At 39.0% G+C, this 25,568-nt stretch overlaps 1 protein-coding gene and 1 long non-coding RNA gene across 4 annotated transcripts in view; both read right to left on the reverse strand.

The window, feature by feature from the left end:
* The window catches only part of LOC106565347 (ectonucleoside triphosphate diphosphohydrolase 8), a 20,886-nt gene extending 10,536 nt beyond the window's left edge, over positions 1-10,350 (reverse strand). The window contains exons 1-4 of one of the 3 annotated variants that reach the window (XM_014132346.2): positions 10,107-10,350; positions 9,190-9,346; positions 8,274-8,391; positions 7,609-7,759 (exon numbers count right to left, since the gene is read on the reverse strand). In XM_014132346.2, the coding sequence (XP_013987821.2) occupies positions 7,609-7,759; positions 8,274-8,391; positions 9,190-9,318 (398 nt within the window). In that variant the 5' untranslated portion in view covers positions 9,319-9,346; positions 10,107-10,350. The remainder of the gene's footprint in view (positions 1-7,608; positions 7,760-8,273; positions 8,392-9,189; positions 9,347-10,106) is intronic. The other 2 variants (XM_045691525.1, XM_045691526.1) reach the window with 2 other exon arrangements.
* A 10,467-nt stretch (positions 10,351-20,817) lies between these two features.
* Positions 20,818-24,845, reverse strand: LOC106565500 (uncharacterized). Its single transcript, XR_001319676.2, has 2 exons — positions 24,568-24,845; positions 20,818-21,560 (listed from the first exon to the last, which is right to left on the reverse strand). It is a non-coding gene; the product is annotated as an uncharacterized lncRNA (long non-coding RNA).
* Positions 24,846-25,568: the final 723 nt, after the last annotated feature.

Raw genomic sequence — 25,568 nt, forward strand, 5'->3', positions numbered from 1 at the left:
TGGCTGTTCTTCGTCAGAATGCACTCCCAGGACTTCTACTTCAACAACAAATGTTGTTTTGGTTCGAAATAATACATAGTTATATCCAAATAGCTCAGTTTTGTTCGTCCGTTCATGTCAGTATCCGAAGGGTGACGCGCGGGCGCATTTCGTGACAAAAAAATTCAAAATTCAAAATATTCCATTACCGTACTTCGAAGCATGTCAAACGCTGTTTAAAATCAATTGTTATGGTATTTTTCTCGTAAAATAGCGATAATATTCCAACTGGGCGACGTTATATTCATTCATAGACTGAAAGAAAAACATGGAGTCGTCTCGTGCACGCGCACCCCACTGTCATTGTTCCATGCCTGACCACTCACAAAAACTCCTGCTTTTTTTCGCCCAGAGACTGCAGAGACGTCATTCCGCTTTCTGGAGCCTTCTGAGAGCCAATGGAAGCCTTAGAAAATGTCACGTTACAGCAGAGATGCTGTATTTTTGATAGAGATGCCCTAGAAGGAGAACAAATTGTCAGACAGGGCACTTCAAGTATGGAATCTTCTCAGGTTTTGGCCTGTCATATGAGTTCTGTTATACTCACAGACACCATTCAAACAGTTTTAGAAACTTTAGAGTGTTTTCTATCAAAATCGACTAATTATATGAATATTCTACTTTCTGGGCAGGAGTAGTAACCAGATTAAATGGGGTACGTTTTTTATCCGGCCGTGAAAATACTGCCCCCTATCCCAAAGAGGTTAAATAAGGAATGAGTGGTAGCACCTAAATGTCTGCGTTGCATGATGAAATGAGTGATACACCTGTAGGTCAGCATTACATGATGAAATTAGTAATGCACCTGTGTGTCTGCATTGCATGATGGAATGAAGGATACAACTGTGTGTTGGCATTAAATGAGGAAACGATTGATGTGAGAGTGAAAGGCAAAAGCTATTGAGGTGAGAGTGAAAGGCAAAAGCGATTGATGTGAGAGTGAAAGGCAAAAGCGATTGATGTGAGAGTGAAAGGCGGGAGCAAGTAGAGGTTTTAATGTACTCTGGGTGTTAGACGCTGGAACTATCCGGAAGGGAGTTTGCATCTGGTGACCTGTCTTTATAAGTTTGTGTGGAGAAAAATGTTTTAAAGGGAACCAAGTATTCTGTGCAAATGGAAGATAGGAATCGGGTATAAGTTCAAACAGGAGGAGGAGGGGTCCGAAATGACTCCATGGTATCTGAGGCCACTACCAATATAAACTAGCTAAATGTTGAGTACCTAAAACGTAAAATTGTTGGAAAGACATTGGCCGGAAACGTAAATTGGAAGGCGAAATATAGTAATATAATTATGAGGGAGGAGGACAGAGACATGATTGCATTAATATAGGTCGCCTGTCTAAATACGTCTAGGAGGGGATGGTCAGATCTTCCGGAGGCGCAACCTAGGTCTGATTATCCATTGAAGAAGGGAAACCTAATATGGCAGAGTGAGATACAGATATTATTGTCAAAAGTTACATGAAACAACAGATAAATAGGCTGTTAACTAGGGCTTTACGACCCCTGGAAAATAGTTTATAGTTGCATACGTATGCGACCTAATGTCCGATCAAAAGTCACCGCTATAGATAAAGTTTCAAGAAAGAGATACACATAGATTGTACAACACATAGACACATTGGGAAGTTTCCACAGGGGTAAGAGGATAATTGCGTGTGAGATGGATAATGGATCTCTCAAAAGTCATGAAAGAAATTATTCTGGGACCCTATAGAAAATTACCAGTATGACATGGACAAAGGAAAATACAGCACACACATAGAGATCAATAGCAAGTACACACAGATTGTAATTGAATCAGAGTTTTATAAATTAAAGCACAGGATTTTCAGGATTTAGTTATAAACAACGATTGTGAAGTTTTTGAATTGGCTACAGTTGATTTGGCATTACAACAAGAACAGAAACCCTATTTAACACTAACAGTAATGGGAGAGAGAATCACATTTCTGTGTGATACTGGGGCGTGTCGCACAGCAATCTGTGCAGACGAGGCTCCCAAAGGGATAAAAAGTCATGGGAAACAGATAATAGTACGGTCAGCATCAGGACATCAATTCATGGAACGGTTATCTGATCCTATAACACTGAAACATGAGTCATCTGGGGGAGAAGCCACTGTCCCTGTTCTAATATCTAAACTATGCCCAGTCAACTTGTTAGGCCGAGATGTAATGACTAAACTGAATGTGGCCGTCACTCCCACTGAGAGGGGAATGAAGGCATACGTTGTCAAAGACAATATGGTCATCTGTGGGACGGGGAACCATGTTATTGGTACAGTCAGGATTTGTTGAGGGGGGGGATAACAGATATTCCTAAAACCTTGATGGAACTCTCCGACCAACTGGCACCAGGACTCATTAAAATGTCACCCGATGACTTACACTGTACTCTCTGGTATAACAAACGCCCAGGTCCAGATCTTGTCTATGAGGAGGCATTACTTAGAACCCCAGGGAGAACTATAGGGTTAAAGTGGTTACACTATGACAGCACTCATGTTGCTGTGGAAGTGGAGCTACTTCCACAAGACCAGACATTGTTCAGAGAAAGGTGGAGCCCCCATGTATCTCTCGCCAGGGAGCCCCCAGAAAGGTGGGAGGAAATGGGCCAGTGGGTGTCACAGGGGAGGAAAATCACAGACTGGGTAGACATGATTAGTGGAGATCAACACAGTCCCTCAACCGATAGGTATCGCAAGAAGCTATATTGGAGAGCTAATAGTGTTCCTTCTGTACACCTAGAAGCCAGGAAATCATAAAGGGGTATACACACATGGCATTTTGGAAGTTTTGTTTTCTGAGTTTTAATTAAACACGTGAAATTCTTTTGATAGGGAATGTTCTGGGAACCTGGGATACAAAATATGGATAAAGTTCTTAGCCTTCATTTGTCTAATGTAGTAAGAAACACGGTTCTGAAAGGGTGGTATGACTTTTGACCCCTCTAGTGGCTTCCCTGTGTGGTCTGATCAGCCACATTGAAAAGCCATTTGGATGGTGGATTTAAGGTCATTGGTGATATTGATTTTAAGGGAATTTGTAGAACTGATCATTATTATGGAGTTAAAGTTCTTAGACACAATTGATCATTTGAACCAATGAGAAGACTAAAAGGGCAAAGCCTTAGACTAAGGGTAGGCTTCCTTAAGTCTATTTTCCTAGAACAATAAGGGTAAAATAATTTTTCTTGGTGGAGTAAATTAGATTAGTCATTTTGATCTGATTATGTTATTTGAAAATATTTTGACCAGTAGCAGGGGTATTTTTTACATGATCTAGATATGTTTATTTTCCCTTAGGAAGTCAGCTGTTGTTGAATTCAGTGTAAGAGATTTAACACAACAAGGCTGTGGAATTGATATAATAGTATTACCATATTTTGTTGTGAATAAGTTTAATAATGGTAGACTTAGGTCAACAGGACAGGGATATATGACATCTGTAGGTGATCTAGGATCATTGAGGGTATTGTGATAAATTTAAGTAGATATGCAATATCTAGACAGGTTGATTTTTCTAAAACTCAGGAGTGCAACCAAGGAGACAATGAGACATTTAGTCAATATTTGGAAACAACCCATATTATGAGAAAAAGCAGGAGACAGATAGAAGGGCAGATGGAGAGATCCTCCCCGGCATTGCTGAAACCTTGAGGGTTGGGAGTAGCAGGAAGAAAGGAGGGGGGCCAGCAGGAGTAGATAGGAAGAGAATTTGGTTCACTTAGCTCTAGGATATTAATTCATGGAGAGACTATCGGCTCCGTTGGCAGGCATGTATTTTAGTTTTGATTTTGAGTTTATGTTTGGTAAATTCGCTAGGAGGAGATATGATCATTTTGCTGAAAGTAATTGTTACCCTAACCAAAAGGACAATGAAAGCTTAGTTGGTTTCAGGTGTTAGACACTGAACCATTGCCCAGACACTATTCTGCACAGTAGGCCAAAATAGTAGCATTGACTAGAACCGGTGAAATAAGAAAGGAGAGAAAAGTTACTATTTACACAGACAAGCACATAGACATTTAAAACCTTACAAAACAGCACAGATAAATCTTAAAGAAGATAAAACACTTGACAGAGAATTGTTACAGAATAGCCGAGGATGAAGGTCCCAGGGAGAATCGGACATGTGGAAAATGAAAGGGGGCATCCTACAAGAGAAGGTCTGACATAAGGATAATTTACTAATCTTACCAAAGACATTGTATGGATACGCAGCAATATTGATACATAGGCTAAGCAATGTATCAAGGGGAGGGAAGTATAGTAGAGTAGTTAGGAAAGAGTGATGGCCTAGAGGATAATTACTTAAACAATTTTTTTGTAAGATATCCATTCCAACAGTTGGAAATTGACCTTATTGAGATATTCCGAAATGAGGGGAAGAAGGGGTGTTTAACAAGAATAGATAAGTATAGCAAATGGGTAGAAGCGTTCCCAACTTACTTGGTGGACATGATTATGGTAGCTAAAATATTAAGTCAAGATATTATCCCTAGAGTTGGTTTACTAGGAGCCATCTCTTTAAATGATGGATGACAGTTTAGCTAATCAGGTAGAGCCTATAGAATGCCAGAGTTAGAGATACCAGAACAGGTAGACATAGAAGTTGAAGAAATACTAGCAGAGCACATGAGAAGACTGTTTGTTAACCAAACCCGTATGTCCAAGATTTTGTGTCCAACAGGTGAATTACAGGAGAAGGTGATTCACTCAGTACAACCAGGAGACTGGGTGTGGATCCAGTCCCTGAGGAGAAAAGACTGGAAGCAACACCGTTGGGAAGGCCCATACCAGGTTCTGTTAAACCACTGCCTTTGCCATTAGAAAAGCTGAAAGAGTCATTTGGGTCCACGTTACCCACTGCAAGAAGGTATGTACACATATGAGCACTGCTGATCACACACAGAGTTACATTTACATTTACATTTAAGTCATTTAGCAGACGCTCTTATCCAGAGCGACTTACAAATTTTAGGAGAAGAACCGAGTACCAACAGGGTCCGGGGATTACCTCCTTAAAGAAGATTCCCTATCCCGACCGTTCATCACTGTGTGTGCTCCTAGAGGTGTGAGTATGGGGTGGTACCTAGCAGAGAGACAGGGCAGGAGAGGGTTGGCGGTTTTTGGGAAGAGTAGAGACTCTGAGCTGCATCATAGTTTTGGTAACCTTTCTGATACATTCAGATCCACCACCTTCCGGTACTAATCATACGATACCATTGTCATTTATAAGAAGGAAAAGATAAACTATATAATACACTGATGAGTGACATACAGAATAAGGAATCAAAGAAGATCAAGATGTAGAATTTAAGGTAAACATTAAACAATTTCCTGGGGAAGCAGACAACTGTACAGGAATTGGGGTTGGCAAGATTGAAGTACTCAGCCAACACACCTTGGTTCACCTTAACTCCTGATGAGCACCAGTGTTATAGATACAAGAATGGCACCAAGAACTGAGATGATTTTAATGGCTGAAAGTAATCGTGAATGTGACTGACTTAGGTTTGAAAGATGAATAGAAAATGTTTAACCTCACAGCACCTATAACTGATGTAGGGTGGGCTAGTACCAGCAAAGGACGCATACGACAGAAATTACCACAAAGGGTGGTTAGGAACTTGCGCCCTGGGGTTATTGGTCCAACCAGTTCGAGTTAGTCATCAGAGGCCAGTTATAGGAGGCTAAAGTGGGCACAGGAGAAGTTTTGACCAGGCTGGGAGTAGCTTTGTCTAGATGGATGCTATTGGCATCCTCAGAGAAGTTCCAGATGAATACAAAGCTAAGAATCAAATACGTGAAGGCTTTAACACTACATTATTTTGGTGGTTGACAATGAATAAAAATGTGGATGGGATTAATGACATCTTTTATAATCAACAGAGATTCATGAATGAAAACGGGGATGCAGTAAAGAGGTTCTCTGACCAATTATCCGCCACCTCCCTCATGACCTGGTAAAATAGACTGACTCTCGATATGTTATTGGCAGAAGAGGGCGGTGTAGGTAGAATGATTGGGTTCATCGCTGCACGTACATTCCTGATAACACATCTCATGTTTGGGAAAATGGAAAGGTGTTGTAAGAACTGTATTATGGGCTGCTTTCACCTGTATGAGTGTGGTTGTGTTGTGTGGATGTTGTCTCGTCCCATGTGTGAGAGGTTTAATCACCAGGACTCTCGAGAGATCGATGACGCAGCAGTTGGTGAGATATGGACCGATTCCGAGCTCCGATCAGTGGGATGGCGAATGCGGGCCTCCAGGCCAGGAAGATGGCTCCGTTTCTTTTGATCATGAGATGCCAATGTTTGATAAAACAATTTTCAACGTTTAGATTGAATTTTCAACATTTAGATGGACTGTTCCTTTAATGAAAATTATGATGAAAATCCTGAATCGAAGTGTCATAATTGGAAATAGGCCCAGGACAGTCATTGATGAGTATAGAAGGAATATACATGTATTGGTCTTGTTAAATTCTTGTATCACAATTGTATACATATAGTGTGTGATTATTTGTGTTTCCATATAGCGTGTGATTATGTGTGATTACATATAATGTGTGATTATTTGTGTTTCCATATAGCGTGTGATTATTTGTGTTTCCATATAGCGTGTGATTATTTGTGTTTACATAAAGCATGTGATTAGTAGGGTTCTCATATAGCATTTGATCATCATGGTGAATTATTGAATCATTTAAGGGTGGAATTCATAAGAGAATTATCTAATAAAGGTAAATGAATCAATAAACCATGATGAATTATTAGTCATACAGCATGGTTAATGAATAATCAATGTAATGATCAATGTAGTGATCGATTGGTCTGATTAGTTCCAGAAAGTCCAGGAACCACTGGAGAGGGAAAGAAATGTGTGTGTATGCAATTAGTATAGAGAGCTACAGAAACAGATGGTAAAGGGAGTAAAACTTCAAAGAGTTCCTAACCTTGAAGGAAAGGAACAGGCTGAGCTAGAATGTGATAAAAAGCGTGAGAAGTCAATGGGAGTTGCAGGTCACCAACAGTTCGTGTGTAAATGCATGTGTGTAAGTAAGCAAGAACTATAAAATGACTGTTTTGTTATCCTGACCTCAGAACGTTCTCATGAATAAAGCTACAGAAACCTTTTGCAGAAAGCTGAGTCCTTGCCTAATTATTTTAACCCATTGTCTTACAAACCTTGGGCATTAGTCAAGGCGAATTGATTATTGATTATTAACATCAAGATATAAAATTCCTTTAACACATATATTACGTTTTGCAAATTCATAACGTATTGTAGGTTCTGCAAATTTGTAACATATAATACAAATTGTAATTCGTAACATATCATACAAATGGGTGATGGACATCCACAAATTAATACATACCATACGAAACGTAACATATCATACTAAATGGAATGTTCTGGAATTACGCACAGAATAATACGAAATGCTCTGAGACCAGGTTGTTTTCCTAGCGTATTCATTCATAAAGTATGATTATTGGGATGTGGAAATGGAAATTATTACATCTATCAAGATAAAACAGTGCAGTCTTGACTTACTGCAAGAGTCGCATGCCAGCGGTAGCACCAAGGTACACAGGAGTTTCCCTCAGCTGGTTGTCAGGGACGACTGCCAGTGCACTGTCCAGGCACTTCCTCAGACTGAGCCCTGCAGCAGGGGGGTCCCGGGCATAGCTAGAGATGCCATTTCCTATGGAAGAGCAGGGGGCGGGTGTGAGACACTAAAGGCATATACTGTATGTTTTGATATGACAACCATTACTGAGTGATAAATGATGAATTGTCTTGGCCTTGAGCTTAAGCTGCCATCAAAATAGGTCTAAGATGGCTGAGGGGCGTATTCTAACTTCTAAAGTACTGTTCCCCAGGCGCCGAAGACGTGGATGTCGATTATGGCAGCCCCCCGCACCTCTCTGATTCACATTTCAGTTGAATGCATTCAACTGACTAGGTATTCCCTTTTCCTTTCCCTTTCTAGGGGCGAATCCTAACTATTCTTCCATTGACATCAACTATTGTTGCCAAATTCTCTATAAATCCCAGATGAGTAACTCCAGGTTGGGGGATCACTGGAATTGTGCAACACTAACGTCAATACATGACAAAGTGAACATTTGAGTTATGTGGAAGTAAGGATTTACCCCTAAGAATGAGTAAAATAATAGAGCAGTAGTAATGGTTGACAGACAGCCCTTGGCACTGACCATCAACATCACAGACCAGCATCTGTGACACCACCCCAGTGTTGTTTTCTTTGTTGCCAGGCCAACGGTACATGTAGAGAGAAGTGTGTGTGGATCCAGCGTCAAACACCATCCCATACTGAAGGACACACAGACAGAGAAGTCAAATACCATTCCATATTGGGGAATCCTGGTGTGTATGGGAGAGCCTGTGTGTTTGATACAGAGAGGGATACAGAGGGAGAGAGCTAAACTAAGATTAACATTGTACTTACAGGGAGAATGTTTTTTTTCCTAACATTTTTATGACCCTTAGTGATGATAGGAATTGTATTTGTACACTCCCCTTTTGATGTTGAGTACCGTCCCATATTGGAAGCTTTACAGGGGCCCTGTCGTATCCCATGAGGTACACTACCGTTCAAAACTTTGGGGTCACTTAGAAATGTCCTTGTTTTTGAAAGAACAGCATATTTTTTATGGAATATCTACATAGGCGTACAGAGGCCCATTATCAGCAACCATCACTCCTGTGTTCCAATGGCACGTTGTGTTAGCTAATCCAAGTTTATCATTTTAAAATGCTAATCTGTTTTCTTTCAAAAACAAAGACATTTCTAAGTGACCCCAAACTTTTGAACGGTAGTGTATGTACTTTATAAAATAACATTGAAATCTGAGATATGATGAAAGCAATGTGATATCCAGAAGGGACAAGGGTGGAATTGGGAGGGAAAATGTTGGAACGGAGTTCCCAAAGTTAAAGGAATTCGACATGTAAAACTTTTTTGTAAAAGCTTTTTATGGTGAATTCCCGGAATTTTACATGGGTGATTTCCCATAGTGAATTTCCCTCAATTCTGCCCCTGATAAGGGTTGTCAAGTGAAGTAAATTACAGTAGTCACATCACAGAAAACAGTTGTAATTTCTCATCACCTGCATGCGATGGGGGAGATCCACTGAGTGGTGCTGAACTAATGTGAGGATTAGAGCGATGACGGCCATGCATCCCATCGCTACCACCACCACAGCCATTGCTGCCTGTTTCACCATTGACATCTTCATTCCAAATACACCTGTCAACCAACTCTTCCTGACGCACGCACACACAAGCACGCACACACAACAAAGCAAATTACACGTTGGTGTTCTTTTTATTGCCACCAATGCAGAAGATAACATCCATTTCACCATTGACATCTTCGAACACACCTGTAAGCCCACTCTCCCTTACACACATACACAGAGAGAGAGCCAATGTCACACTAGTAGGCCATTTGTTTAGAACCAATCAACCTTCGATTATCAAAAACAAATTACACCGGAGTTGTTTCATGCCATCAATGTGAACATTGTAGAGTTCATGTATTTCTTCATTAATAGACAAGATGGATACATAGTGAATCCTAAAAGCATTCCTATCTAATCTTACTTATCTGCTTTGTCTTATCTGATTCTCATCAGAGGGTCACGGACATTTATGTTACCACAGGAATTGTGAGTTTATTTTCTTTATGCTACTTGTCTCCTCTGCCACTGTATCCTCTTCTTCAAGGGGTAAAGAAATGACAAATCCTGCCCCACAATATCTCATCTTAAAATGCTGTCTGCACATGCAAACCTCATATCACATAACAGTACAGTATTTGTCTTGGTTTACTGCATATTGCTTTTATAGATAATGTTAAAATGATGCCTTTAAAATAATCATGAAAGACAAATAGGAGCAATGACTGACTAGTAGTCAACCATTAACAGAGAAAATACTTGAACTCTATGAAAACAAGGGATGACGATAGATGTTTTCCACTTAATCCTCCACGGTTCAACATGGTCAAAACAACTGGACTTACCGACAAGGAAGTTTCTTCTCTGTGATCTCTTCTCCCTGACCCCAAGGTCAAACTAGAACCATATGCGTTATCTTTGAAATGTTCTAAATTGACTGCAGTCTGGTAAGATCTTACACTGATCAGAGGATAGGCGTTCCACCTATCTCTTGTGCTCTCACTCACATACTCTATCTCTCCCATTCACTTGCTCTCTCTCTCTCTCTCTCTCTCTCTCTCTCTCTCTCTCTCTCTCTCTCTCTCTCTCTCTCTCTCTCTCTCTCTCTCGGTCTCTGTTTCCGTCTCTCTCACCTCTCCTTAATAAACTCACATTCTCCCTCCTCCTCCCAAGCTCTGATGTAAAGTTAAATGTGTCATCTTTATTCCTCACGTGATAGGTTGAACTGTAACGTTAAAGCTCTCACAACTACTCACAAATGATATTACATTGATCATGTGGACCTTTGAAGTGTGTGATGTCTCATGTTTGGCCATTCAACACGTATTGAAATTACATTTGATTGCAAAGTTGGTTGGCCCTCTTTGATGTCGCGTAAGTGTTAATACATTGCTATGTTTTCATTTATAAAGCCCATTTACAAAAGTCCCACTGTACCTAGCATCATTACTAAACTTTAGACATACTGTATGAGTTACCACAACGGTCACAGGAATAGCTAACTCTGGAAATTCCTTTGGTCTCTACTGAGTTAGGTACAGTAAATCAACTTTTAGTTTCTTGCACCTTATTTGTGGAACAATCTTCAACACTATCTTAAAGTGTATATTTTGGTGCCTCTAAGGGCAATTCAGAAAGCTGACTGAGGACTTTTTGTTTTCTGACTGAGGACTTTTTGTTTTCTATGACTGTGTTTTTCTTTCTGCTTGCATTTTGATTTCTGTATTTTATGTCATTTATGTAATTCAAGGCTCATCTGTAAAAGAGATCTTGGTCTCAGTATGACTTCCTGATGAAATAAAGGTTCAATAAAATAAAATAAATACAGGGAAGGAAAGTGGTTCCAAAAATGGTATCTTATCTTCACTATCCCACTGAAACCAGGCCCTACCCTCAGGATCACTACATTCCTAAATAACTCAATAACTAAACACAATACACAATATTTGTATGTAACTTTATATAGACTCAATTAATTTACTATAGTTTCATAGTTTGTGCAGTTACTCAATAGGGTGGGGTTCCATGGGAAAGTTAGGATATTTCCAAATATTTCATGACATAATATTATTTGTTGATCGTGTGCTTTCCAGAGCATTACATGTTTTGTTTCAGAAGTGAGTGTAACGAATGAAACATGTTTCTGAGCCAAGGATATTGACAGCTTTCGTGGATCACACAACAAACTGTGATAGAAGAGGCACAGACAGCACACTGTTGTGTGCAATGACAGAATGAGTTATTTGTAGCCACTAGCTCCTGTACACTGATAATACTTATATAAGTATTATTAAAGGATGTACTCTAAGACATATATATTTGTACTGAGGATGCCGTGGGTGATACATTTTTTAAACCTGAGACCAAATTTGATGTGTCACAGACAGGGCCCTTCAGTCCCCATACCAATGTTAAAATGTGTCATTCAATTTACATTGATAAGCAATCCTATACTGTAAGTGGTATAGAGATATACACTATCTAAACAAAAGTATGTGGACAACACTTCAAATTAGTGGATTTGGCTATTTCACCAAGACCCGTTGCCGAGAAGTGTATAAAATCGAGCACACCGCCATGCAATCTCCATAGACAAACATTGACAGTAGAATGGCCTTATTGAAGAGCTCAGTGACTTTCAACATGGCACAGTCATAGGATGCTACATTTCCAACAAGTCAGTTTGTCAGATTTCTGCCCTGCTAGAGCTTCCCCGGTCAACTGTAAGTGCTGTTATTGTGAAGTGGAAACATTTAGGAGCAACAACAGCTCAGCCGCAAAGTGGTAGGCCACACAAGCTCACAGAACAGGACCGCCGAGTGCTGAAGCGTGTAGTGCATAAAAATCGTTTGTCTTTGGTTGCACAGACAGCCTTGGTTGCACTTAACGCTACAGCATACAATTTGTCCTTGGTTGCACTTAACACTACAGCATACAATGACATTCTAGACGATTCTGTGCGATTCTGTGGCAACAGTTTGGGGAAAGCCCTTTCCGGTTTCAGCACAACAATGTCCCCGTGCACAAAGTGAGGTCCATACAGAAATGGTTTGTCGAGATCGGTGTGGAAGAACTTGACCTGCATGCACAGAGCCCTGACATCAACCCCCATCGAACACCTTTGGAATGAATTCGAGCCAGGCCTAATCGCCCAACATCAGTGCTCGACCTCACTAATGCTCTTGTGGCTGAATGGAAGCAAGTCCCCGCAGCAATGTTCCAGCATCTAGTGGAAAGCCTTCCCAGAAGAGTGGAGACTGTTATAGTAGCAAAGGGGGACCAACTCTGTATTAGTGCCCATGATTTTGGAATAAGATGTTCAACGAGCAGATGTCCACATACTTTTGGTCATGTAGTGTATCAATGTTAGATAACTTCCTCTAGCAGTTGCTGCATTTTTCCACATCTCCATGGCAATGACCCGCTGGACTCCGAACACCTGTGTGAGCAACCTCTCATATGTCTTTTCTCCACACTCACTATGGCACCATGACTAGTCCCCTACAAAGGCTTACCTCTGTCCTGTGCCTCCCACACAAAGACTGCAGCCCGTCACAGTCAATTATGAATTTACGTTCTGCATTGATAACGGTTAGGTGTGAATAAAAACGACCAATAATTACAGATCAGTCTCTGTTTACAGAATACCAGTGCTTCATTCAATTGTTCAGAATCATAAAAACATGGTAATTGCACAAGCATACACACAGGCATTCATGCACATGTACACACACACAAACACAGTCAAACACGTCAAGTTGCTTTATAGATGGAGCGATCGGTTACACGTTTTTGTTGTTGTGATTCCTTTTTTCATTAGATAACCATTTAAATACTTAACTATTTGCACTTAATCTTTATCAATCACCAAATCTCAGGACATTACCTGAAGCTGCATGGAACATTACCACTAAAGTTCCACAGAACTAGGGTTGCGAAAGTTATCAGATTTTTGTAACCTTACATGACAGAACATTACTAGGCTACTGGAGGCTAGTGATGTCGACTCCAAAATAATTAATTCCATTCTACCACTGAAGTTCCACAGAATATTACCAGATTCATGATGACAGATCAATACAACTGAAGTAGGCTAGAGCAATTGTTTTCCTCTCTTTTTGAGGAAAGCATTGAGCAACGGTTCCAGTCTTTGGTTCCACGGAAGCTCAATGGGACACGGTTTTGCTGAAACTAAGAAAAAAGAGAAATTGCCACATCCACCTGCATCACATGTTCTTCAAGTTGACCAAACATTCTGTTTAACATGAATAAAGACACAAGCCTACTGTTTGATATTTGTGCATACAATGTCACATATAGCACTGGATTCAGGGTAGGCTTATGTCTCTGTATCATCTTAATAGTTTTGCACTAACTATTAATTCATTGATTCTTGTGTTTCATTCTTGATAGCTCTAATAGAAAATTGCTTTACTTGGGTTTAGGTTGCATTAAATACTCCAGCACGTTCAGGTGGTGGGCCGTAGCAAGCTATCTGATTTAGCTTTTGAGATGATGGATCTCTGTCAAGAGAAGATCTGGTTTTTACATGTTGTGTATATTTATTTATTCGGAGTACATTTCTGTCTGTTGGCAATGCCAATTCTTGCCATTTATTTTTCAAAATACTTACTTTTATGTTTGCTAGCTGGACATGCAAAACCTGCCAAGTACTGAACTGTAAAGCAATCTAAACTTGTGAACTATCCATGGTACTATCTCTGCTGATCACCTCTGCCAATTACGTTATCCATACCTAAGGTAGTAGAAAGCTGGTTACAGCTCGAGAGAGATCTCCGTCCGACAAACTGCTGTCAGGTAAAGTATTTTTTATTTATTTCTAATCTATCTATTTAGTTATAGAAAAGTTATAGTTTACAGCTTGCACTGATGGTAAATATAACTATCTATTTAGTCATATTTAGTTCTATAACTATTTAGTTATATTTACCATCAATGCAAGCTGTAAAATGACTCTCAACATACTGTAGATAGCAGCAACCTTAGTAATGTAGCTAGCTTGCTAGCAAGTTATAACAAGTAGATATACTGCTAGCCAGCAGGAGCAGGTGGCTTTAATCACTAGCTAGCGTGTCATTCCTGGACAAGGAGTGTTTAGTTATTAGTTTATTCCAAGCAATAATTTAAGACTACAAAAATCTATAGGACAAGTAGTGTAAAGGTAATACAGTCATCAAGGCAGGACACACTAATGTATTTTATCCTGGCAAATAAGAGGTGCCACATTATCCCTGTCAATAGGTGGAGTAGGATGATCACGGAGCACCCTGCCTCAGACTATCAGGATGTTCATTTTCGAGCGTACAAACTACATTCCTTCGCTGTGATGATATATTTTATTCATTCTTGTCTCTCACAGGGTCTATTCAGCTCTCCTGTGTCCTGCTCCCAGAGATCAACCAAGTGTTATTCGCCAAGCATGAGCTGATTCCCTCACCTGTGAGGAGAACCATCCTACTGCAGTTTGAACTATTTAGACATTGTAGACATTGGGACCACATACTGTATGTCTTTGCCTGTTGTCTTTCTTTGTGGATTTTGGATTTTGTCTTATACAGTATAGTACATTTTAGTGTTGAAGAACACCTACTACAGATACACGTGCTTGTTTGAGCATCTTTATTCATTATTGTCTCTCACTTTTGTCTCCCACGATCTATTCACCAAGAAGTCCTACAGTTTGAATTAGTCCTGCCATCACTATTTAGATATTGAGACCACATATGCATTTGCCTGTTGTCTTTTCTTTGTGAGTTTTGTCTCACACAATCTAGTGCGTTTTAGAGTCGATGAACACCAACTGCAGATATACGTGCTTGTTTGAGCAGCTTGAAGACTAAATTAAATGTATAATCAGTTTACAGGTGACCAACATATTTTTTTACTATTGTAACATTCTATTGTCCCCGTCAAAAGCCCAGGCTTTTGCCATAGATGGTAGAGTTCTCGTCTCTGGACCACACAAGCTTTAGATTGCATTCTGATAAGGCACTTGTCTCTCTACATCGGTCAGGAACATTGTTGACCAGGATGGGATCCTTTCGATATGCCTATGGGGGCTTGGCACACAAATGGGGGAATACTGAAGCATGTGTTGATGATAGTTCTACAGTCTCCATCAGAGGCCCAGACTTTTGGCATAGACGGTAAAGCTCTAATTTCTGAACTGCAACATTGTAAGATTGTCCCCTCCACGGAACTTGAGATACATTGATTTGTAGGTTACACTATATTTACATACTTCAAATACTACCTTAGACTCTTGTAGAAAAAAAGAAGACTGCCCGAGAGAGACACCTTTGCTATTTGTTGCCGTACTCAACAAATGGTGGAACACTGTTAGAGATGGTGTTCTTTGCTCAAATACATATGCATGGATCGTACATTATGCAAAACATGCCAAGCCAATCTTTTTATTCAGTCTTTTAGTATACTATAAATATGCTGTCATCACACTTCAATACACTTATTAACAGTGTACTTTAAATTCATAGTTTTTTCAGTCTTTTTTATACTATAAATATACTATAATCAACCTTCAACACACTTATTAGCAGTGTGCTTTAAATTAATATTTGTTTCAGTCTTTTAGTATACTATAAATATGCTATCATCAACATTCAACGCATTTATTAAAAGTGTACTTTAAATGTATAGTTTTTCAGTATTTTAGTATACTATACATATACTATCATCAACATTTAATACACTTGTTAAAAGTGTACTTAAATTAATTGTTTTTCAGTCTTTCCGTATACTATAAATATACTATCATCAACCTTCAATACATTTATTAAAAGTGTACTTTAAATGAATTGTTTTCCCGTCTTTAAGAATCCTTTATGTTCATTATCATTGAACTTAAACACACATTAAAATTGTACTTCAATTTCAAATGCTTTAATTGTAATTTAGTATTTTCATTCAAAATACACATGGAGTTGTTTTAATAGTTAAATAATTTATACAGTACCAGTCAAACGTTTGGACACACCTACTCATTCAAGGGTTTTTCTTTATTTTGACTATTTTCTACATTGTAGAATAATAGTGAAGACATCACAACTATGAAATAACAGATATGGAATCATGTAGTAACCAAAAAAGTGTTAAACAAATCAAAATATATTTTAGATTTGAGATTCTTCAAAGTAGCCACCCTTTGCCTTGATGACAGCTTTGCACACTCTTGGCATTATCTAAGCAAGCTTCATGACTACATGATTCCATATGTGTTATTACATAGTTTTGATGTCTTCACTATTATTCTACAATGTAGAAAATAGTAAAAATAAAGAAAAACCCTTGGATGAGTAGGTGTGTCCAAACTTTTGACTGGTACTGTTTATTTTTTTATGAAACTCTGTGGGTGATAAAGTACACTATAAGTATACAGTGCCTTGCAAAGGTATTCATACCCCTTGGATTTCTTCACATTTTATTGTGTTACAAAGTGGGGTTAAAATGTATTTCATTGTAATTTCAAACAATGTCAACAATTTACTCAAAATACTATAATGTCAAAGTGGAATACTTTTTTATTTTTTTGGGGGGGGGGGATCAATAAAAATTAGATAACTAAAATATAGTCATTGCATACATTTACGGCCCCTTTGGTTAGGCAAGCCTAAATGAGTTCATGAGTAAAATTTGGCTTAACAAATCACATAATATGTTAGATGCTCACTCTGTGTGAAACAATACGGGTTGGCATGATTTTTTAATTACTATCCATCTACACTGGTTGCTTACCAAGAAGACAATGAATGTTCCAGAGTGGCCAAGTTACAGTTTTGAAATCTGCTTGGAAATCTATGGCAAGACTTGAAAATTGCTGTCTAGCCATGATCCGCACATCTTGACAGAGCTTGAAGAATTATGAAAAGAATAATGGGCTAGTAATGGGCTAAAGCTCATAGAGGCTTACCCAAGAATACTAACCGCTGTAATCACTGCCAATGGTGTTTCTAACATGTATTGACTCTGAATACTTACGCAACGACTACCATTCAAATACTTACGCAACACTACCATTCAAAAGTTTGGGGTCACTTAGAAATGTCCTTGTTCTTGAAAGAAAAGCAATTTTGTCCATTAAAATAACATCAAATTGATCAGAAATACAGTGTAGACATTGTTAATGTTGTAAATGACTACTGTAGCTGGAAACAGTTGATTTTTTATGGAATATCTACATAAGCTTACAGAGGCCCATTATCAGCAACCATCACTCCTGTGTTCCAATGGCACGTTGTGTTATCTAATCCAAGTTTATCATTTTAAAAGGCTAATTGATCATTAGAAAACCCTTTTGCAATTATGTTAGCATAGCTGAAAACTGTTTTTCTGATTAAGGAAGCAATAAAACTGGCCTTCTTTAGACTAGTTGAGTATCTGAAGCATCAGCATTTGTGGGTTCGATTACAGGCTCAAAATGACCAGACACAAAGAGCTTTCTTCTGAAACTCATCAGTCTATTCTTGTTCTGAGAAATGAAGGCTATTCCATGCGAGCAATTGCTAAGAAACTGAAGATCTCGTACAACGCTGTGTACTACAAAACAGAAGAGAACAGTACAGAACAGCGCAAATTGTCTCTAGCAAGAATAGAAAGAGGAGTGGGAGGCCCTGGTGCACAACTGAGCAAGAGGACAAGTACATTAGAGTGTCTAGTGTGAGAAACAGACACCTCACAAGTCCTCAACTGGCAGCTTCATTAAATAGTACCAGCAAAACACCAGTCTCAACGTCAACAGAAGAGGTGACTCTGGGATGCTGGCCTTCTAGGCAGAGTTCCTCTGTCCAGTGTCTGTGTTCTTTTGCCCATCTTAATCTTTTCTTTTTATTGGCCAGTCTGAGATATGGCTTTTTCTTTGCAAGTCTGCCTAGAAGGCCAGCATCCCGGAGTTGCCTTTTCACTGTTAACGGTGAGACTGGTGTTTTGCGGGTACTATTTTTTCCAACCTACACTGTGAATGTTTAAATGATGTATTCGATATAGAAAAGAAAAATACAATCATTTGTGTGTTATTAATTTAAGCACACTGTGTTTGTCTATTGTTGTGACTAAGATGAATATCAGATCAAATTGTATGTCTAATTTATGCAGAAATCCAGGTAATTCCAAGGGGTTCACATACTTTTTCTTGCCACTGTACATAAATTGCACTTAAGGTGTTTTCAAAGTATATTTATTTTGCTCTTTATCTAATATACTAAGAATATACTTAAGTACAAAAAAAGTGTCCCCATTTATATAATTTAAAATGTATTTAATATACTTAAATGCTAATAAAATACGAATGAAATTTACATTAAATGCATTAAGTATATTTAAAAATGTTTTATCATTTTAAATTTACTTAAGTATATTTATCACAGACTTACTTAAATATATTAATGAAGTATGATTTAAGCATATTTAAATATATGCATTTTTCACATGGGATGTCTCACACTCAGTCATAATAGAATAATAAATGGATTGGCAAGATTTTGGCACCATCAACTTTTAGAAGGTTAGTAGGAAAGTTGAGAATTTAAACCACCTAAATATACTCACTCACTAAACATTTAGTATTTGAAACTGAAACATTTATTTCCCAACTGCTTTTTCTATGATCTTACAGGCTCTTTATCATTCTCCATACTTTATATTCCAACACATCCAAGATTATGCATGCCCTCCATGGTATTGGGCAGCTGCTTTCTGAGAAAGTATCTTGTTAAGAAATCAAACTCTGGTTATCTTATTGCAGAGCACATTGTACAACTGTTTTTGGAGAATATTGCATTGCGAGGTATGCTATATGTGTAGGTTATGCCATATGTATTGGCTAATATGCATACGCAGTGGTCATTTTTAAAGGTCCCGCACAGTCATCATATTTCCTAAGTAAAAATAGCCTTTGAATGACCAAAACATCACCCATAATATTTGTACGCTATACTATGGGTGATGTTTACAATTTCATTGTTAATTATCAGGAAGCCTGAAAGAACAGGCTGAGTGGGTGGGGAGCTTATATTCATGAGCTCGCCTTGACTGACAGCTCTTTGAAACGCCCTTGTGGTCGTTGCCAGGTAACAAGGTAACCAATGGCCACATGTCATTGACGATAAGGTAAACAATGGGTCTCATGTCATTCCAACCTGGATTCAGGGGTAACATAGTAAATGTAAATCCGGGACACTCCATTTAGCATGATATGTTACATTTCGTATGGTATGTATTCATTTGTGGATGTCCATCATCCATGTCGAATGATATGCTATGAATTGCAATTCGTACAAAATGTTATGAATTGCAATTCGTACAGTATGTTAAGAATTTGTAAAACGTACAGTCGGAAGTTTACCTACACCTTAGCCAAATACATTTAAACTCAGTTTTTCACAATTCCTGACATTTAATCCTAGTAAAAATTCACTGTTTTAGGTCAGTTAGGATCACCACTTTATTTTAAGAATGTGAAATGTCAGAATAATAGTAGAGAGAATTATTTATTTCAGCTTTTACTTCTTTCATCACATTCCCAGTGGGTCAGAAGTTTACATACACTCAATTACTATTTGGTAGCATGCCTTTAAATTGTTTAACTTGGGTCAAACATTTTGGGTAGCCTTCCACAAGCTTCCCACAATAAGTTGGGTGAATTTTGGCCCATTCCTCCTGACAGAGCTGGTGTAACTGAGTCAGGTTTGTAGGCCTCCTTGCTCACACACACTTTTGCAGTTCTGCACACACATTTTCTATAGGATTGAGGTCAGGGCTTTGTGATGGCCACTCCAATACCTTGACTTTGTTGTCCTTACGCCATTTTGCTACAACTTTGGAAGTATGCTTGGGGTCATTGTCCATTTGGAAGACCCATTTGCGACCAAGCTTTACCTTCCTGACTGATGTCTTGAGATGTTGCTTCAATATATCCACATAATTTTCCTACCTCACGATGCCATCTTTTTTGTGAAGTGCACCAGTCCCTCCTGCAGCAAAGCACACCCACAACATGATGCTGCCACCCCCGTGCTTCACAATTGGGATGGTGTTCTTCGGCTTGCAAGCCTCCCCCTTTTTCCTCCAAACATAACAATGGTCATTATGGCCAAACAGTTCTATTTTTGTTTCATCAGACCCAAGGTCAATTCTCCAAAAAGTGCGATCTTTGTCCCCATGTGTAGTTGCAAACCGTAGTCTGGCTTTTTTTATGGCGGTTTTGGAGCAGTGGCTTCTTCCTTGCTGAGCGGCCTTTCAGGTTATGTCGATATAAGACTCGTTTTACTGTGGATATAGATACTTTTGTACCTAGCCACCTAGCCACTTATTTAACATTAGCCACAACAATTAGGAAATCATAACATATACTATGTTATTTTTATTGTATGTTTTATTTTTTCCTCGGTAGAGCTTTGAGATAGCTCTGTAATGAAAAGCTATACAAATTAAATGTATTTCTATTACTTAAGGGAATGTAAATGAAAACAATTTCTTGGTGCCTCTTCATTAGCATTATAAATGATCATATGTTCAGAATTGTACTGTATGTATTGATCAGACATTTATTTTATAATTTACAATACACCAGCAAAGCCAAAATATTGATCAACATGAACACTCATGAGAAATAATGGTGAGACACACAGGAGGCTGCTGAGGACAGCTCATAATAATGGCTGGAATGGAACGAATGGAATGGTATCAAACACATGGAAACCATGTGTTGGATGTATTTTATACTATTCCACTTATTCCTCTCCAACAATTACCACGAGCCTGTCCCCCCCAATTAAGGTGCCACCAACCTTCTGTGGTGATTTGATTTTTTAAGAATTAGAGCCATAAGCATAATATAGGCACCTGGCCATCCTACAGTGTGCAGGACCCATTGATTTGTACAATTTGTAACACTCATCTCCCATCGGAATGCTAGATGAATAACAATACAAAGTAACAAACTGTGATGTCATATCACGTAAAAGTGAATTACTTAGGCTTTAGGGAATGCAACCATCTACAGAGATTGATGGGGAGGGGAGCAGGAGAGGAGGGGGACCCATGTACCCCGCTTCAATCAAGCAGGATTCAGTCGTCCACTTGGTTTCAGTCACCCTCAAGATTGACGCGGGAAACAAATCCAGATGTGGCATCCTTCTTGTAAGGCCTCTCACACTGAGCAGACAGGGGTCCTGGGATGGTCAGCTCGCACAGCTTCCCCACATACGACGTTGGATCAAGGGTGACCTCGTTGAAGAGGTGATCAAGGAGCCTGTCTACGTAGCCTGTAATGTTTTTGAAAAGGGAAATGTTTGTTAAATGGGTAGTGAATTTAATTTCCTTTTATTTACTGTTCTGATTATGATGCTATCAATTCGATGATGTAGGGATCTCATTCTACAATGTGTTTTCTGGTGTTTTTTAAGTACTCAATTTGAAATATGCAATATTTAGTTGTGTACTTTTTTGTGAAACTTTTCAATATTTGTATTTTTTGTTTTTGTGTGCCTGGAATGCTCAATTGATGCAGATTTGAAATGAATAACTATGACAGTATGTTGGGTCTGTCTTCACAGTCTTCACAGCATATTCCTTCTTCTTTGCCTTGGGAAAGCTGCTTTTATACACTGCATTCCTGCTGCAGTGGTTGCCTAGGAAGCTGTGCATATAAAGATGTTGAATTTTCTAAAATGTCAATCATTACAGCTTGATGATAGTGGAAAGACAAAAGGAAATGGAAAGTGAAATAATAATCCCCCTTCATTCTTCTGAAAATAGTATAAGGTTAATTTTACACTATTGCCTCCAGTCACAACAGTGTCCTTTTGCCTGTATGCTGGTAAAAAGCTTGCCCTGTGGGGGAAAATTATATGACATACAGTGACATAGACTCTGAATGACCTTAAATGATAAATCCCATATTGGTCTTTCACAGTCAGGCAAACCGAAGCTGTACTGTGCAAGTTGTCTAACGTTTGCCCCCTACGGAGCAGCAAGAGGAACTGCCCCTCCCTACCTTCAGACTCTGCTCAAACCCTACACCCCACCCGAATACTCCGTTCTGCCACCTCTGGTCTCTTGGCCCTCCCGCTCAGCTCAGACCAAGCTCTTCTCTGTCCTGGCACCACAATGGTGGAACCAGCTTCCCCCTGAAGCTAGGACAGCAGAGTCCCTGCCCATCTTCAGAAAACTTGTGAAACCCTACCTCTTCAAAGAGTAAAATAAAAACAGTAACACTTTTCCCTCTTACTACCTTTGACTTTGCTGATAGCTACTTTATTGAGGAAAAATGTACTTGCTATGGCGTGGTTGTCCCACCTGGCTATGTTAAGATGAATGTACTAACTGCAAGTCACTGGATATTTGTATTTATTTAACTAGGCAAGTCAGTTAACAACAAATTCTTATTTACAATGACAGCCTACCCCAGCCAAACCCTAACAATGCTGGACCAATTGTGCGCCACCCTATGGGACTCCCAATCACGGCCAGTTGTGATACAGCCTGGAATCGAACCAGGGTCTGTCATGACGCCTCTAGCACTGAGATGCAGTGCCTTAGACCGCTGCGCCACTCAGGAGCCCATAACAGTGTCTGCTAAATGACTAAAATGTGAACGTAAATTTTGTAATAAATTCACAGGTTTCAGATTTTCTCCAGGTTTTCACTCTCAAAGTCACGCTTTTTAAAAAATAGAAAAACAACTAAGTGTGATGTTTTAAGTCTACAAACAATAGCACATCAGGATACCACTTTTGAGGTCTGGTCTGAGGTCTGATTTTTTTGTCTAGTTGGCCTTAAATTCAACTGGTCAGGCACCTAGCACTGTTGTTTGGTAGTGGTGTTTCTGTAGTGCACATGAGATGGAGTTTTCAAAACAAATAGCCACTGGATTGATGCAAATAATCATAATACAGTATAATTCTGCCAGGTAGGCATAGGGTACTTTGTAGCTAGTTAACATTTAATTGAGAAGGTTTGGGGAAAAGCTTTTCCAGCTACCAGAAAATGGTTAGGCCTATCATTAGCATCACTATATTTTTTCATGTTCCTGAATTACATGAAACCTGGATGTTTTACTTCATATTATGAGGCATGTCTTACCTTGTTTCAAGGTAACCTATAGCCAAAATCCCACCATAGAACCGTTTTTATTTTATAAAGACTTCCTCATATGCGTGTTCCTGTTTTATTGGTTTTCAAATCAACTTTATTTCATTGTCTAGCATCCAAAGCCATTATCCTAGTCATATAAGCAACCCGTGACAGTTGTTGGATCTTTAGATCTCCCCTGACTTCAACATTTGTAACTGATATTTCCATCTCTGTCCATGAAACCGCTTGCATGTTTGGTGCCCATTTTAGAACATTGTTTTCCCGGAAATTGCATTTTGGAACGTTTGCGTGTAGACCTACCGCCGCGTGCACATTGATGCGTTTAAAATGTGAAGAAATAATAGTTTATCAACATTTTAAGCTAAACATTCTGATCTGTTCCATCAGCCTTATTAATGAATACTTGGTACCTCCACTACACTACTTTGATACGAATCCTGGAAATTAAAAAGTGAGTATACACAATGCCCCCCAAAAAAGTGAGTATACTGTGGGTATACCTGTGTATACCTGCGTAAAAGGTGGGTATACCTGCGTATACCCTCCACTACACCACTGGATGAAAGGGTACCGATATGTTTGGTCATACATTCTGCTTGAGCAGATGTAAACAAAGCCAAAGCAAGGCATAGGCGCACATGTGATGACGGTTTTAAGGCCGTACATATTTAACTTAGTTAAGATGATAAGATGCTACCATTGGTGTATAAAATGTCTGGCTTTATGTGACGTTGCATAATAGCGGAAGTAAATCCTTGGTAATGCCTGCTTCCTGAATCCAAGTGTTTGACACGGGGAGGGGACCAGTAACTTTATGATCAAGCTTTATCAATGTACCAGCTACAGTCATTTTTCAAACTTGGGTCACCCTACTTTGAACTGGTTTCATCCAAATATCATCCAATTTGATGAAAAACATGATTCGGGACCTTTAAACCTCCATTCTAGCATAGGCTATGAAACACACATGCTTTTATTTGGGTTTCTATGAAAATTATATGATTGAATGTTTCTTTAAACCTGCAGCTAGTTACTTGAAATGAGCAAATCGTGGCAAAACATGACTCGAAATTGAATTCACTGAAAGAGATAGTTAATAAACACTAGCTGGCTAGACTAGTCAACTGTAACATTGGCTATCTTTCAATACATTAGATAAATGGTCAACGGAGTTACCTCTGCATACGATCAAGACCATTCATATTGCATGCTACATTTTTCAAGTGCACTCGAAACGAGATATTTATCTTATTTTAGTCTTTGGAACTAGCGTTAGTTACACTGAAAGAATTCGATTATGCTGAGCCGCTGGGCATCGGCGTTGGCCTGTTACGATCGGGCGAATCGGGGAGGGAGGCGCGCCCATCTCAAATCGAACCGTAATCTGCGCTGCTCGGTCATTTTGTCAACAAAGCAGTATGCTGCATCGTCCATAAAAAACACGTCCTTTTTACATTAATAAATGTTTGAATGTTCTTACTAGTTTTCATTGGGAAGGCAGATAAAGTTAATTTTTTATTTTTATCAAAAGTAATTCCTTTTGCATGGGGAAACAGAGATGCTGCTTTCAAGTGCTATTCGGGAACTATAGGAAACTCTGGCATTTTCGACTTGCTAACTGGTTGTATAGTGAACAAAAATATAAACGCAACAATTTCAAAGATTTTACTGAGTTACAGTTCATATGAGTAAATCAGTCAATTGAAATAATTAATTAGGCCCTAAGCTATGGATTTCACATGAATGGTAATATAGATATGCATCTGTTGGTCACAAATGCCTTAAAACGCAATGGGTACAGGGATCTCGTCACTGTATTCGAATTGCCGTCAATAAAATTGAATTATGTTCGTTGTCCGTAGCTTATGACTGCCCATAGCATAACCCCACCGCCACCATGGGGCACTCTGTTCACAATGTTGATGTCAGCAAACCGCTCTCCCAAACAATGCCATACACGTGGTCTGCGGTTGTGAGGCCAGTTGGATGTACTGCCAAATTCTGTGAAATGACGTTGAACGCGGCTTATAGTAAAGAAATGAACATTCAATTCTATGGCAACAGCTCTGGTGGACATTCCTGCAGTCAGCATGCCAATTATACACTCCCTCAAAATCTGAGGCATTGTGTTGTGAACAAAACTGCACATTTTATTGTCCCCAGCACAAGTTGCACCT

Source organism: Salmo salar, chromosome ssa12, assembly GCF_905237065.1.
Source record: "Salmo salar chromosome ssa12, Ssal_v3.1, whole genome shotgun sequence".
NCBI classification, from domain to species: Eukaryota; Metazoa; Chordata; class Actinopteri; order Salmoniformes; family Salmonidae; genus Salmo; species Salmo salar.